Source organism: Pangasianodon hypophthalmus, chromosome 20, assembly GCF_027358585.1.
Source record: "Pangasianodon hypophthalmus isolate fPanHyp1 chromosome 20, fPanHyp1.pri, whole genome shotgun sequence".
Classification (NCBI taxonomy): domain Eukaryota; kingdom Metazoa; phylum Chordata; class Actinopteri; order Siluriformes; family Pangasiidae; genus Pangasianodon; species Pangasianodon hypophthalmus.
Window position 1 is genome coordinate 19,092,947 of NC_069729.1, and position 16,877 is coordinate 19,109,823.

A 16,877-nucleotide genomic window follows, 5' to 3' on the forward strand; every position below is an offset into this window, starting at 1 on the left:
TTGATTATTTTCTTATAACAGCATGCTCCCAAGTGTGTTACTCCTTACACAGTGAACATGTAATAATAACGTGTTAATTACGCTGCAGTTTGGATTTTGTTGTCACGGTCTTTACAAAATTGCATCATAAAATAGACTTTTGTACCTTTTATCATTTAAGACACAAAAAATGGAGCCTAAGGACAAAAACGCACCTGTACTGTGTACTTCTTTCTTTTTTTTAAAGCCAGTTCCTGTTCACCGAATCCATTCAAAACAAGCGATCCGTAAAAACACTTCCTTATGGATAGCATTACTCAAGGAAGTTAAGCAGACACACAACACCTAACAGTCCTGGTATAGTACACAATACACTCTTCTGAGATATCAAGATAGATGCCTTTTTCACATTTTTAAAATATCAATTCCATTGGAAGCAGCTGATTTATGTTACAATTTTGTCCTGAAGATTTACAATTTTAACATTAAATGATTTAAGCGAATTTTTTTTTTTTCTTTAAATTTAGGAAAGAGTGACACCATGTGGTCCTGAATGAACAGAGCTACACTCAAAGAAGAAGAAGAAGAAGAAGGAGGAGGAGGAGGAGGAGGAGGAGGAGGAGGTTCCCTCTAGCACCATTAAGAGGTTCTCAGCTCGTCTTTCAGACCAGGTCCCGAGTAGAACCCCAAACTATCCCAAGAGCATCGCAAACACTGTTCTTAGGTTCTACAGTGAACATTAAATGGGTTTTAAACTCTCTCTCAGCCACTGACTTCTTAACTTCTTACTAGAATAACACTAGAATATCTATTTACACAAATATTTTTGTTTTTTTTTCTTTTTATATAAAGAACCAGAGATCCATAGAGATTATTTTCCTAAAATGCCAATTTACCAATAAAAGACATACATTTTTTTTTTAAATCAAGATACATTTTTATTTCTTTTCTTAAAAAAAACAAAAAACAAAAAATTACAAAAATTCTGAGGAGAATGAGAGAAAATAAAAAAAAAGCATCATTTTTTGGGGGGTGGGATTTGAGGGTTGAAAAACAATGAGACAACACACTTGTTGGGAAACCGGAAGAGTTAAAGGGTTAGGGTACGGTACATTACGGTACAGGGAGATACGCAGTGATGCCTGGCACAAAAATGACAGAACCGTGTTGTTAGGTTGCTATTAAGCCTCATGAGGAGTTCATGCACATGAACAGACTGTACAGATGAAGTAATGATCATAGTCCATCATGTTAAAGCACTGAAGCTGGAACGGGAACAGAGGCGGAGGGTGAACAGGACGTTACAAACTCCTCGATCTGGTTTAGATAAATTCACCTTCACTTCAACGCTGCGAGGAAAAACAAGTTCCTCGACTTTCCAGCGCTTACGGCTATGAAAGAAACTCCTCAGTGCAGGCTGCAAGAAGTCAGATCTCGGTTTAAAACGTTAATAATGCAGCAAATAAAGCAGGTTCTTGCTGCTGGAGTCCAATGAGAAATATTTTCCAGAGCGTTAAAGCATTTACATTTACATCTCTGGCTAAAAGCAGAGTGTGTAAAAAGCGTGCAAGGGCTCAAATCAACACCAAAAAGAAGAAGAAGAAGAAGAAGAAGAAGGAGGAAAAAACCTTCTTTTAAAACATCCTATACCGTTACATCTCTCTCTCACTCACACACACACACACACACACACACACACACACACACACACACAAACTGGAACACTCACGCAATGTACGTTAAAACCGCAGAGACGATTTCGATATGAGATGAAGTAGTGGATGAAATGAAAACTACAAATTAAAGGACAAAAAACAAACATACAAACAAAAGGAAGCTCTCAAAACAAAGTTACGTGGATTAACACAAATGTGTGCTGGATGCTGTGTGACGCTGTTTTACCGCCTTCATTCGCTCGAAATGAGAAATTTGTCATTATTTTAGGAAAAGGAACCAATTAAGCTAGTTAAAAAAAAAATTTGTCACATGCATGGCTCTGGTTTTAAATGACTAACGTTCATATTTTAGGAGATGAAAACAAAAGGGGGAGTCACTTGCACATCTCTGGTTTAAAAGACTAATTTTAGAAGTTCAATACAAAATATTGAAGGATAAAAAAAAAAAAAAAAAAAAAAAAAAAAAAAACAGGACGTTGACTTTATTGTTGGAAATTCTGTCAAAAATGAAAAACATTAGCGTAATGAAAGCTGAGTTCCTAGCAGTCACAGCAATCGGGGGAAAGAAAATTTAAAACTAAAAAGTCGGGAAAGGGGCGTTTCCTAAATCCTGGCTCTGTTATAACCTTCTACTACATATCTTCGTGTTTTCCTGCTCAAACACTCCACCACCCTAACTTTTATTGTTTTTAATGTACTTTATAAATAAAATTCACTTTTTACACACACCACACGGAAGGTGAGTCGGATCAGACCGACCACTCGACATGTAAAAGGCTCAGATTGGTTCTAAAGCAGTGTTTAGACATTACTCACAGTTTAAATGATTTTTAAAAAGCCCTGAAACAATTTGTTGGTTGATTTTTTTTTTCTTATTAAACTGGACTGTTCTTGATATTACACTATTAGACTGTACAGACAGACGGGATTAGTAGTTATGACTCACGCAGCATAGCTATTACTTATTTATTCACTACATAATCAATTGGAAAAGATTTTAAAACCGTAATTTGTTGTAACGTGCGATTCCTGTGATCTGGCAACCCAGTAACCCTGCTAGTCAGAAAATATTAGCTGGCTGTTTGCGTGCTAAGTTACGATTACGACTCGCTGCAGCGTTTGGGAGTGTTTACTGTAAAACTCTGTGTATATACACACACACGCCAATCACACCACCATGTTTTGAAACACCTTCTAATTATAATTAGCATTAAAATTATTTGACAGCTCACTGAAGGCTGATTTACTTTTCAGCTGAAATGGTCAAAACGGCAATGGCATCTTTACTAAACATATTTACTTGCTGTTGAATATATAATTGTCTAAACTCACACACTGATAGATTTTATTTCACATTAACGCACTTGAAACATTCTCCATTTGCCGTGACAGAAACCATCAGCGCATCTTTCAAGCGAGAAAATCAAGCACCAGCTGAAAGCTCACTAATATGAGCTGTGGAGAAGGGGGCGGGGCTTCCACGAGGCGAAAGTTACGCAACTGTCAATCCAGATTCATAAAATGATAAAATGTGTAACTGTTTGTCGGTGTGTGTTTCTACCGCTTGAAGGAGCTGGAAAAAGTCAAGGCAAGTGTGTTAGAGCAGGAAAAACACCAGGACCAACGCCGGGAAACACCAGGAAGTATGTGGAGATGATACCAGAACTCAAGAAGAACCGTTAGAGCAGCAGCCCATTAGCAGTGGAGGAGCGTCGGGCTTTCCTTATAGTTCTTACCTATAAATAAAAAAACAAATCCATCACACACAGACACATACACACACACACCTCTCACTCTCGCTCACACACACGCACATACGCGGACTGATGCATCCCGGGACAATGCGGTTTTATGATACAGAAACTGTAGGTTTTAAAAAAGCCAGGTCACCACAGAGAAATAAAAAAAAAAAAAAACCTCAAAAGGAGAAAAAAAACAGACAGAAAAAGAAAGGAGAGAGAGCGAACGAGTAGCAAGGTGGCTAATCTTCCCCAGATGGCGCGTCTTCTTCTGAACCGTCCTCCTCTTCCTCGTCTTCCTCATCATCAGGGGTGTTCTTCTTCTTTTTGGCAGACGGCAGCGGCGAGCTCTTCTTCTCCACCTCATCCTCCTCCTCGTCCTCTGGTGGGCTCTCGGGCTCCTCCTCCTCTTTAGGCGAGGACTTCTCCAGGGCCTTCGCTGCACTCGGGCGACCTTTGCCCTTTCCCTTCATGGGGCTCGGGGTGACTGTGAGATGGACACGTGAGTTAGTCTGGGGCAAAAATGAGCAGTTTTTAAATCTGTTCAACCAAAAACGACATTTCCAACACCGAGCGTTCATGTTAGTGAGAGGACCTTCAGGGAAGGTAGAGGAAAAATGCTGTCTATCTATCCATCTCTCAGTTCATCAGTCTGTCTCTCAGTACGTCCCTCAATTCATCTGTCTCTCAGACACTCTGAAAGTCCATCTGTCTTTCTGTCTGTCCACCTCTCTATATTTATCCTTCCATCCCTGTCTGCCCATGTCCATCCATCTGTCTGCCCATCTCTCTCCCCATCCGTGTCCACCCGTCTCACCATCCCCCCCATCTCTCTGTTTCACCATCCCTGTCCCTCTGTCCTTTTCTGGATCCTTCAGTATCTCCATCCATATCTCTCCATTTGTACATCTGTCTCTCTTTCTGTCTGTGTTTGTCAATCTCTCTGACTCTGGGTTCGTCTGTCTTTCTCGCCATCACTCTGTCCTTGTCTGTGTCTCTGTCCCTGTCTCTCTGTTTGTGTATCTGTCTCTCCATCCCTCTGTCTCAGAGTCCATCCATCTCTCTTTCTCTGTTTGCGCCTTTCAATCTCTCTCTGTCTCTGTCTCTACAAACTACAAATCTCAATACGACCATAAAGAGACAAAAACACCGCGAGGAGAAACACGCGCCGTACCTGTGGCCTTTAGTCTGGGTTTAGGGGATTTCTTCTCCTTCTTTTCCACCTTTCGTCCTCTCTGGCTCACTTTCTTGCCCTTCTTTTTGGAATGACCGTAGTCACTGTCGTCATCGTCGTCCACCATGAAGTCCTCATCACTACCGGACTCTTCTGTAACACGAGTGTAATGACGAGGGCCAGGATTAAAGATTAGAATAGAGACGAGCTCAAAAATACATAAATAGAGACCAGAAGCAGAAAAGAAATAACAAATCCAATAAAACACAAACCACCCGGGGGCCGTTTGTAAATTTAATACAGTTATTTATTATTACTGCCATCAGAAATCACTCGTAGGTTAAATCTGGCGTCTGGGTTCAAGAGCTCAATAACACAGAGACTCGGCAGTGAATCACGGTTAGAGCTGCAAAACCTCATGCCATGAACGATGCAGCAGTCAATTTTAGGAAGCTGAAAAAAAGAATTTCTCAGAAAGAAATCCATTTCATGTTAAAATCGACCAGTCACCTCGTTTATGTACAAATGACTCAGCGGAGTTCTGCCTCACAGACAGAGACACAGACAGACAGACGGAGAGAGATGGAGAGAGAGATGGAGAAACAGAGATACCCTGTCAGAGAAACAGAGGTACACAGAGACACACACGGACAGGAACAAGTGACACAGAAAGACAGGAATAGGAAGAGAAAGGAGGAGGAGGAGGAAGACGAGGAGACAAAGAAGAAGAAGAAGAAGAAGAAGAAGAAGAAGAGAGACAGGAAGAAGAGAAACAGACAAAGAAGAAGAAGAGAAACGGGCAGACTGAGAAACACAGACACAGAGAGACAGACAAACAGATGGAGAAATACAGACTGAGAGATAGAGAGACACAAATAGAGACAGATGGAGAAACAGACAGACAATGAGATCGAAAAACAAAAGCACACACAGAGAGAGAAGAGAGAGAGAGAGAGAGAGAGAGAGAGAGAGAGAGAGAGAGAGAGAGAGAGAGAGAGAGAAACACAGACACACAAACAAAGTCAGAAACTCAAAGATGGAGGGAAGCAATACATTTTTTTGGCTCAAACAGGATCAAACTCCTGGAGAGAATTTACTACATTAACTACATACACAACAGCAACACGCCTGCTGAATCCTGATTGGTCAACGCTCTAGCGGGATTTCCGAAGATTCTGAACGGAACTATGTTTGAATTATTAACTTACGTTAACTGGTGAACAGCGTTGTGTTCAGAAAAATAAGAAAATTGTGATTTAATGCCAACGATCTGAATTTATCTTTTTTAATCTTTATGATTTATTTATTTTAATCTGAGAAAATCGTTCAGGTCTTTGTTGTACAACAAGAAAAAAAAACAAACAAACATGCGGACTCACGGTCCATGTATGCGTGCTCATCTTCGTCTTTATCCTCATCCTCGCTCCCTCGGTCCCCGAGCAGGATCTCTCTCTGTTTGGACGCAGCCTTGGAGGCGGCTTGTCTCACCTGCCTGGGCTTCCGGCTCACCTCCTTATCCTCATCACTCTCATCTGCTGAGAGAGATACAACACACACACACACGCGCGCGCGCACACACACACACGCACACACACACGCCCACGCACAGCATCACACACACACACAAACACAGCGTCACACACACCTTTGGAGAAGCACTACTAAAGAACCTGACTATAATAAACTAAACAAAACTAAAGGCACCGTGAGGAAAAGTAATGGCACCCACCCGAATCCCGTTTCCTCTTCAGTGACCTTCTACTAGACTTCTCCACTTTACCCTTCTTCCCCTTCTTCCCTTTTTTGGCTTCATAATCACTTCCTCCGTCTTCGTCCTCCTCCTCTTCCTCCCCAAAGTCGTTGTCTTCATCGCTGCCGAAATCATCTGACAGGCAAATAAAAAAAAAAAGTAGGAGGGAGGAGAGATTTTAATTCTGAGACGGTGTTAAAATATTTCAGAATCTGGGCTGTATGGCTCAGACAGTCTCGCTTACCTGCAGAATCGTTTTTAGGTTTGGAGAGTTTGTCATCGGAGTCCTCACTGGAAAAAAAAAAAAAAAAAAAGAAGGAGAAAAAAAAAGATTTTTTTTTTAATTATTTTTTTGGCAGAATAAGTGTTAGCTCAAGCACCTTGACAAGTGTTTTATCTAAAAGCTAAAGACAGGCAGAATTCAAAGTGAGGGCCTCAATTATACGTTTAAGAGGGTTTTTTGGCTGACATTTTATCTTTTTCATTTGGGTTGCCATAGCAATGATTTCTTGCAGCATGGCTTGGCTGTGATTGGTCAGGACAGATGAGATTACGGTTTGCACTTTCTCGGCTTTAACATGACAAGCTGTGTAGTTTTTTGTCATATTAACCACGAAAGTGAGAAATAAATGAGAGACTGGTGAGAGAATGACTGTTTATTGCTGCTAAGTGAGAACACAATCTGACTTGTTTCATTCCAGAACATTGAATAATAAATAACTATTAATGGATAAAAAAAGTATTATGGTGGTGTTTAATTAATAGATAAATGCAACTTGGCAAATTGCTATGGTAGAAGAGGTATAAAAAACACATGGGGTTGTGCTGTTATAGGAAAATAATCAACTTCAGGATGGTAACAGCAAGTCCGTTTCATCATACCACCCTGTCGGTGATTAATTTCCTGTAACAGCATGACACAGCGTTTTATTCCTTATTGATTTTAAATGTTTACTGACTGAATTCAACATCTTCTCCTAGAGTCACGTAAACAGGCTTTCTGTTCTTTTCTCAGTACAGGAGATATGTTGAGTTTCTTGTCAATGGTAACCACACACACACACACACACACACACACCAGATATAATAAATAAAGAATAGAGAGTAACGTGGAGTATTCCATTAAGCAACAAAAAGCCCACCTTTCCTCCTGTGAGTTCTTGGACTTCTTGTGCTTGATTTCACGCGGCGCTGCGCGCATCTTCTTGGGCTTATCCGTGTCTTGCTCATACTCATCTGGAATCGTAACAAAATCAACCGGAAGATTTAATGTTCAGCTTTTCATTAGAGTCTGAATTTTTTCAGTTTCAAAGCATTCTTTCAAGATGCGAAAAGATGCGAAGAAAATTTCAAAAACATTTCAAACATGGAGGAAAAAAGTCTTCAAGTCCTCCTCGGATGCGTTCAGAGGTGGTGATTGTGATGCGATGCAAGTTCTAGGCTTTTTTGGTTGGAAATAATCGACGGAGTGAGAATTAATTTTTTTTTTTGGTGTCAACGATGACAAGAAAACGAAGAACTTAACAGTTAACATGCAAAATTACTGCTTAAATCTTGCCGTCGGCTCTAGACATCACATTCATATTGGTGGCCGCCATGATTTTTTTTTTTTTTGGTTATTGACCTACAACTCGGAAAGTCAGGGCTCATAGAAAAAACATCGTGGAGGCGTTCGTGTGCATTCACCTCGTAATTACGATATTTCTGACAGGCAGCAAAAATTAAGTTAAAAAAGTTAAGTGAGCAATGAGATGCAGCATAATTTCTGAATGAAATGGCAGATTTGGGTGGGTGGGACTTTGGTTTTACTTGTCGGACTTTGATTGGCTTGTGAAAAGTGGGCGTTAAAAAACAAATCTAGACTCTGACCTCTTTCTATAGATCATATCAGACTTTAAAGCATTGTTAAAGCATCAGTGAGAGAGAGAGAGAGAGAGTGAGAGAGAGAGTGAGAGAGAGAGTTGCATTTTTACCAGCAACTTTCTAATAAGTGAATGTCGGTGTAGAACATTTATTTCTGTCAACAAAATAATATCTTACTGTCTTCCTGCCTGGCGCGTGGCTCATGCTACTGTTTAATATATTAATTAGTTTTGGCTTCTTTGTTAGCGATGAATTAATGACTTTTGGCTCTTCAACCAATCAAAAGATAACAATTTAATCCATCAGCTACGATATCTAGTGACGTTCACTACGATTATGTAATAGTACCAGACCTGCCAACCTTTACGCATTCACACTCCACAATTTATCACCAGAGTACGCTAGAACGAGTCATCACTCGAAAAATATACCAAAAGGGTCGACCTTTTCTCTCCAATAAAACAGGAGATGAGCCAATCGACATAAGAATCTGGAATGAATTGAGTAGGTGCTTTTCACGCTCCGAAATTAACTGATGCTGCCTAGAAGCCCCGCCCACTCCGCCCTATCTGGGTCATGGGGTGTTCTTGCTTTCTGTCACAGCAAGTGGAAAATGTTTTGAGCTTTTAATATTAAATAAAATCTATCGGCATATATTTGACTTTATATTTTAAGTTAGTTAACAAATATATTTATGGACAAAAACACACACAAAAATTTGACTTAAAATAATCATACAGGCCTAAAACAAAGTGTCAAATCTAACACTTTCGTTTTGCGCTTTCCTATGCAGAGTTCAAATAGCAGATCAACAGTGAAAATCTCTGCCATGTGGACATTATATGCCATTACATTATAGGGAAAATGTGCTGTTATGTTTTTTTCTACTGTTTACTTCATATAACTGCAGAATTACCTAAAAATCCACCATCCAGCCTTCCAGCTTTCATGACTGCTGCCACTGCCAGCAAGCAGTTCCTGACTGCACAGCTAATATTACATACTCTCCTTAAACCTAAAATGGTGGAAATATTCTTTTTTTTTTCAGGCTATCGGTTCGGGATGATTCAAATTGTTAATCACAATTTTTCTGAATAGTAAATCAGGAGCAGGGAATAATCAATACTGCACAAGCCTAGCACGCATCTCAGCTGATTGCTCTATGAAAACTTTTTTCTTACAAGTGATTATTACAGATGAATTGTGCACAAGGACGCGAGTTAACAGGGTTTTTAAAAAAAAAAAAAAAAAAAAAAAAAAAAAAAAGATTTTGATTTCAGGTTGTCTTTAAAGATGCCGTTGCAGGTTTCACGACTGATTTTCTAGGCAGAAATGATTCATTTACAGAGAAATCCAACCCAGGATCTGCTATTATCTGTGCGCAAATATCTAAAGAATTGAAATATGACGTTACCTGCTTCATCAGATTCGTTGAACTGTGAATAATTCACCACCTTTCTGTTCCTGTAGAAGGAATACAACAGTATTGTTAAGTTGGTCACAGAGACAAAAAGCCTGGACGCTCCAGACAGCACCGAGACACAAAAATTTAAATTCTCACAAAACATTAGCTTCATTAATGACCCTCCAAATGACTCCATTAAAACCTACTGCACGTCAAAGGCACCGGAAACTGAATTCAGACCACCCCCATATTCGCAGAACCTGACTTTCCAAGAACTGTTTGTGAAAGTCTCTCCGATGGGACGCCGTGGTGGAGAAAGAACAAAATGATTCTGAGCAGCTTTCCTTTAATCGTGAGAGCTGACAGATGTGTCCAGCTCTCGTCCCTGCACAGACCGATCACAACTTCAATGCTAACAAATCCGATTCAGGAAACAGCGAGGACGCGAATCAGTTAACCCAAACCACACGTCCTCTTCTCAAGCGCTTCCTCGCTCTCGGTACCGGACCTTCTTTTCTGGTCACTGGAACTAAATAAAGACGCAGCAGAAGCGCTGATCGGACGAGTGTAAAGGCGTACAGCCTTCTGGGCCGAGTAATCTCGCGTCTCGGCTGAGTAAAGATGAAATATCAGCAGAGCCGAGAAAGAGAAACCCGTCCGTAATCGGTTCAGTTACAGAGGAAATAATAAGCAGCCATTCAATAATCTTCCACGAAGCTGCGATCTACTACTAAGCTTAGGTTAAATTTTTAATATTTATATTTTTTCTATATTACTTTGCAAAACTTTTTTTTTTTTAATTACACATTATGTATTGTATTATTTATGTAATCATCTAAGCAATGTTAAAATTATTGTTAAAATTAATTAACCATTTCTATATTACTTAAGCAATTATAATATTTAAATAAAAAATATATAAAATTATAAACGTGATTATATAAATTGTTCTTTAAGATTGTTTAATTTAAAGGACTGTTTAAATGGTTTAATTTTTGTTCTTATAATTTGTAATTTTTTGTTTTATTTTGCGAGGCTACTACGTTACTTTTTTGCATTATTTCAATAGTTGTGTGTGTGTGTGTGTGTGTGTGTGTGTGTGTGTGGGGTGGAGTGGTAGTTTAATTCTTCTGGAAATTTTGTACTATTCGCTATTTTCTATCAAGACTTTGTATTATATATTACTCAGTTAAATAATGATACATTATATAATTTCGATTGTGTGTGTGTGTGTGTGTGTGTGTGGGGGGGGGGGGGGGTTAATGTTTAATATTATTTGATTTTCTATATTATTTTGCATATATTATATATTAATATAGATTTTTTATATTGTATATGACTTGTATTTTTACATTATTATGGATTATATATTAATTCTGTATTATATTTAAATATTTTCAGGTCAGTAGATAAATTCTTACTTTTTGTAATTTGCTATATTCTTTTGCTATCTTTACATTACGAATATGAATTATTTATGGCATTATTTCAACAACAATAACAATATACTTTATATTTAATTGATAAATGATACAGTACGTATCACTGACCGACTTCGCAGTTTCTCACAGTAACACGCAGCTGATTGCGTTATTAAAATATTCTTTTATTTTAGGTCAGTTTCCGTGTTTAGTTTTGATGCCGTTAAGCGTAAAGGGAACTGAACACAGCTCGTCACAGCTCTACATACTGTAGCTCGTTAACTTATCCAATTTTTTTTTTTTTTTATCCCTGAAGGTTGGATTTGTGTACGACGCTAATCGTATTTTTACATTTATACACCGTGGACTTTCACACACGACTCTTTATCTCATTCTGAACGTTAGCTCTGTGCCAGAAGACCTTTTAAGGATAACTGATTATTGATTTGAATGGTTTTTTTGGAAACTCACCATATATTAGCATGATTAGACATTTTGTTATTTAATTTCATATTTGAAATTAACATTAAATTTGTTCATGTTAATTTAATTTCATAGATTAAACACATTAATGGGCATACTGCTGACTAACTCTTTATTTGGGTGTGATGTTCATCAGCACATTAAAGTTTTTAATGAAATTTTCTTTCAGTGTAGTTTCACTGACTATGAATTTACAGATCACCAGCAAAATAATAATTAATTAATTTAAAAAAAAAATAAATAAATAAAAAAATAAAAAAAAAATCCAACCACCCCAGTAGTGTTACATTCACCATTATTTTTTTTGTATTTACTTTCCAAACAAAAAAAAAAAAAGAAAGAAAAATAATTAAAAACATTATTTTATTGACATTTTGAGATAAAGATCAAACGTTTTAGATGCTTGTCTGAACGGTTTGTAGATGTTGTCTTTAAATAAGCGAGTTTCAGTTATGATGCATTTGAAATGAATTAAAATTAAATAAACAGATATATATAAATTTAAAAAAAAACAAAAAAAAAAACACTACATTTATATATTCACGTTTTAAAAAAAATTGATTATATTAGAGAGAGCAAAGGGGGTGTGGTCACTGGACATGCCCCGCCCCTTTGTTGCGTCACTCCGTCATGTTAATTGAGCGCGAGTCGCAGCAGCGTCTTTTTTTTTTTTTTTTTGGTAATCAAAGATAAATAAATAAATAAAAAATATATATTAATCGTCGATTGGTACAAAATCGATTGTTTAGGCATGGGGGAATAACGCTGCGTCTTCTGCACAGCCAGACATAAAAAAATCTCATCCACAGACCCTCAGTGTAGAGATTTTATTCCCGTTCCTGAGCCTAGTATGAATGGGAGGCCATGTTCTTGCTCGGGGAGAGAAAAAAAAATCTGAACCTGATTGCATTTATCAGCCATAAATGTCTGCAACACTGCGTTGTAGCTGCATGATTCATGCACATTTATTAGGAGGGAAAAAATGAAGCATGCAAGACAGATTTGCAGATATGCATCCTGCACAGGATGAGCAAAAGGCGTGAATAAAGACCATCAGAATCCACAGAAATAAGAAATAACAGTAAAACGAGGTTATTAAGCAAAGCAACGCAACGCAACGCAACGCTGGCACATGCGTGAAAGCCAACAAACTCCTGAGTGCACGCGAGCGATCAATGCAGCAGCGCACGAGGAGGACATTTTAAATCCAACCTACCTCACTGGTCTTGACATTTTTGCAGGAACACTGTGGAGGATTTGTGTGTTTTTGTTTTTTTTTTTTTTTTAAAAAAAGGGAGAAAATAAAAAATAGGTTCACCAACTGACAGAGTAACGTCGCATAAAAAACACCACCACCCCCTTTTTCCCCGAATCGCAAAAGTAAATAAAACGGGTGGAAAGCTCTGCTGCGCTGAAGGCTTTTACTTTAATATTTTACCTTCAGCTACACAAAATGGTGAATAAAACAAACTGAAACTGCAGCCCTCGCGCAACCTAACGCTCGGGCTCAGTGGGCGGAGCTTGTCCCGCTAAAAACCCGCCCATTCCCAGTACTCGCAGCGCGCGCGCTTTTCGATCCCACGTCGCCATTGGCCCGTTCGAACGAGCGTCCGCGTTCTGATTGGCCGCCCCTGTTGTCCGTCACATCAGCGCGCGTGACCCGCCCCTCTCCCTCCCCCTCCCCCTCCTCTCTCTCCCTGGCTCTCCTATGTGCGCAGATAGGTTGCGCCGTCACTGCTTCAGAAAACAAAAAGAGGCCCCGTTAGAGATGTGTGCTCGCCTCAGTTTACGTGTAAAAACAGAGATTTTGCGGTTTGGACACTTCAGAATGTTGTTCTTCAGTCACCTAGATCGATTTACAATCCAGGGGATGTATTTATATGCGTTTACGATGCGGTTTTCCCCTAAGTTGTGACCTATTTTGGCTTACACAGTGTGTCCAAAATGGCATCCTACAACCAAATCCCTTTCTCTACTCACTTAAATGTATATAATAGAAGCACAGGAGCTCCTAGGATACTCTGTTTGGTCAATAACCTACTGCAGTGCATTGTGGGATTTCATGAGTGTTATATATTCTACATTAAGTGATATATATTCAACAACCATTGTGCCCTCATTCCATACAAATGACAAAGTGTAATAAAGTTTTCACACATTAGGATTGTATTGTGGGATTTCACGATATTTTGATATTTTCCACAAAGTCTTTAAACATATTTATATAATAGCACACTGTAGTGAATAGGTAAATAGTGGAAAACTGGAAATTATGGGCTTTTTCCAAGTATTTATTCCAGTTTTTTTTTTGTCAAATGGTCTGTTGTTATTATTATATTATATTATATTATATTATATTATATTTAATAATTCACATGTGCATATATTTTCTCTCATTTCTCTCATTTTTAATTTTTTGTAAAATTTTCTAACCCTCTCTCTCTGATCTGATGGTGGTGACAGGTTTTGAAAACAATGGAAATCAAAGCTCACACACTCTTAAAATGGGTTCCTTAAGCTTTCATTGGATAAATAAGGGTTCTTAGCTTCCAAAAAAAAGGGTTTTTACTTCTACGTAGAAACTTTAAAGGTTCCCCCCAGAGGGAAACCTGACCCAAACCGAACCCTGAAATACCCCGAAGAGTACACTGTACAGTAGTGTTCATCATCAGCTGAAAACGTGACTCTGCAGCTATGAACCTAGGAGATATGTTCTGTAAGCCACTGTGTATTGCATTTCAAATCCCTGTGAGACTCTCTAGTTCATCTGACAGGTCTTCCCATGCATTCTGTACCTGATGTGGATGTAAAGCCTCTCTAAACTGTGCGTCACTGAAAACCATCACCCTTATGATAGCAGAGCTGCGAAGAGAGCTTGTTATGTTCATATTAATCTGACCTGGCCGTGATGTCAGCACTCCAAATCCTGCATTTTTTTCCATGAAAATAAGAAAGAAAAATTCATGCTTCTCGTTGTTACTCACTGAGTATAGAAGTGAGGAGAGAGACTGTTTCCATGGCAACCAGGTGAGGCAGCGCTTTCTCCTCACCCGCTCTCTCTCGTTCAGTCTCTGTTTTTCCAATCTGTGTGCTGTTTACCTCCACTAACCTTCAGACGGGCCTCTCTGTACGTCTCCGGTTTATTTACGCGCACAATGCTGATTAACACGCAGGAGATGCAGAAATTTTATCATCTTAATGCATGCACACACGTGTACGATAGAATGAAATGCTTCTGGGCTGGTTTAGGTGCACATCAGCATTTCAACACACAACATAATGCGAGAGCAGAAACCCAGAAGAAGCAGAAGCACAATGCGGTTCGAAAATTAAAAATAAAAACAAACAAACAGACGAAAGTCAGACTGGCAACCTGACTGCAGTGTTAAGTGCAATGTAAGTGTAAGTGGAGAGAAATAAATTAGCAGTGCAGTCTGTATAATAGAGTGTTGTGAGATTTAACGAGATGCTATTATTCAGCAGAAAGTGAATAGATTTATTCATTTGGCACAAAGCGAAGGAGCTACATTCAGTATACTTTATTTATCATTAAAACTTCTGGTCAAGTTTCTAAATGTTTGTAGTTTGTATCCTATTTTTTATGGTATATATTTGAAAAAAAAAAAAAAAGACAATTATTTAATATTTTTTAGAATGTAATTTGAAAAAAATGTAATGTAATATGCAAAAAAGAGCAAATTTTCCATCCATCCATTCTCCATACCACTTATCCTACACAGAAGCCTACACAGGAGTCTATCCCAGGGAACGTGGGGTGCAAGGCGGGGGACATCAACCCATCGCAGGACACGATCACACACACACACACACACACACACACACACTACAGACAATTTGGAAATGCCAATCAGCCTACAATGCATGTCTTTGGACTGGTGGAGGAAACCGGAATAACTGGAGGGTACTCGAGCAAATGTGCTAACCACTATGCCCCCTCAAAAGAGCCAATTTTGTATTTTTTTAAAATAAATTATTTAAAAAATTGTATGCTGTTAAAAAAGCTAACATAAAGTAAAAGACTTTTTTTTTTTTAGACAAAAATATTATTGAGGATTTCTGGGATTTGACCTGCAGAGACAAAAGCAAGTGAAAGTCAGTGTTTAAAGAAGAACAATGTCAAGTTCTAAAAATGCTTGAAAAACCTACCGTCTGATTCTCTTAGAAAACTTTCTTTAAGAACATGTTTACCTCGCTAAAGGCAAAGGCTGGACATACCGAATACTGATTTTGTAACGCTTTTATGCTTTTAATATAGTATTTTTTTCATAATACTTATCATGTTTTATACTACTTTTGATATTTGATATTATATTTTTAACAGAATGTTTATAGTATTTTAAAAGTATATTTAGTATAATATTTTATTTACTGAGAAACTTCTAATCATTTTCAAGTGTCTTTACTGTGCAGATTCTTTACAGTATTGCGTGCCATTCTAAGATGACCTAATGCGATCCACAACTGTCATGTATTAAAGTACTGGAAAAGAAATTTCTAAAAAAAAAAAACACTGAGAAATCAGCTTGTTTTCCATTGGTGTTTGAACAAAACTCTGTAGTAATCAGCCAAAAAAATGAAATACAGGCCTAGTTTTTATTTCATATATTTTTTTTTGCCTGAGGGAAGTGAAATCTTTTGTTTGTTTTGAGTAAATGAAGGACACCATGCTAAGACTCTTCTCTCAGAAATGCTCCAAAAAAAAAAAAAAAAAAATCAGAACAACTCTAAACACAGTTAATAGAAACCAGTTGAGGACAATTGGAAATGTGATATGGATGGAATTCCCCAGGAATTTTCAACATAGGGTTTTCAACGGCAGACTTCAGGCCCTTCAGCCTTGGGGAGGTTCAGGTTTTCCTGCCCCCAACATTCCGCATTCAGCTGGTATAAAGCCTCGTAATTAGCATATGAGCTGTGAAAGTTGGGCTAGTTCAGGAAAAATAAACTTAATTAAACAAAACAAACAAACAAACAAAACCCCAGAAATCTGGAGAACAGTATATATATTCAAAAAATTTGACTATCACAACACAATTAACAACACAATTGCAAACTCTTACTACTGCATGAAGAATACTGCAAAACCCCAGTTCAATTATCATAAACCGTTCTCATTCATCATCACGCTCTTTTCCCAGTGAGATTGTTGCAAATCCCAATGCACCATTCTACCCAAATCATTAATCAAAGACCTGCGACTTGAACAAAATTCAACTGAGGGATTCCACAGGGTTCGAGTCTTGGATCTTTTTTATTTATTTATTTATTTTTATAATAACCCTATCACTGCCATTTTGTGCCACTTGCACTGGCTGTCACTCTTATAGAATTAGCCAGAACTGTGTAGAATGCCTAAAAAGAAGAGT

At 38.2% G+C, this 16,877-nt stretch overlaps 1 protein-coding gene across 2 annotated transcripts; it reads right to left on the bottom strand.

Moving 5' to 3' along the window:
- Positions 1-942: 942 nt before the first annotated feature.
- nucks1a (nuclear casein kinase and cyclin-dependent kinase substrate 1a) lies at positions 943-13,012 on the bottom strand. Of its 2 annotated transcripts, none has more exons than XM_034314407.2 (8): positions 12,707-13,012; positions 9,596-9,645; positions 7,461-7,554; positions 6,563-6,609; positions 6,298-6,453; positions 5,948-6,100; positions 4,569-4,721; positions 943-3,881 (listed from the first exon to the last, which is right to left on the bottom strand). In XM_034314407.2, exons 1-8 carry the CDS (start codon positions 12,721-12,723, stop codon positions 3,637-3,639), a joined length of 915 nt encoding a protein of 304 aa, XP_034170298.2. In that variant the 5' UTR covers positions 12,724-13,012; the 3' UTR covers positions 943-3,636. The 2 variants fall into 2 exon arrangements, with proteins under 2 accessions (XP_034170298.2, XP_034170297.2); XM_034314406.2 differs by having other exon boundaries at positions 5,948-6,103.
- Positions 13,013-16,877: the final 3,865 nt, after the last annotated feature.

Excerpts from the sequence above, each read along its gene's own strand:
- nucks1a (XM_034314406.2), bottom strand. Across the intron at positions 6,610-7,460 it reads AAGAACTCACAGGAGGAAAG|TGAGGACTCCGATGACAAAC; the intron begins GTGGGCTTTTTG and ends TTTTTTTTCCAG. Across the intron at positions 6,104-6,297 it reads GAAGAGGAAACGGGATTCGG|CAGATGAGAGTGATGAGGAT; the intron begins GTGGGTGCCATT and ends TATCTCTCTCAG.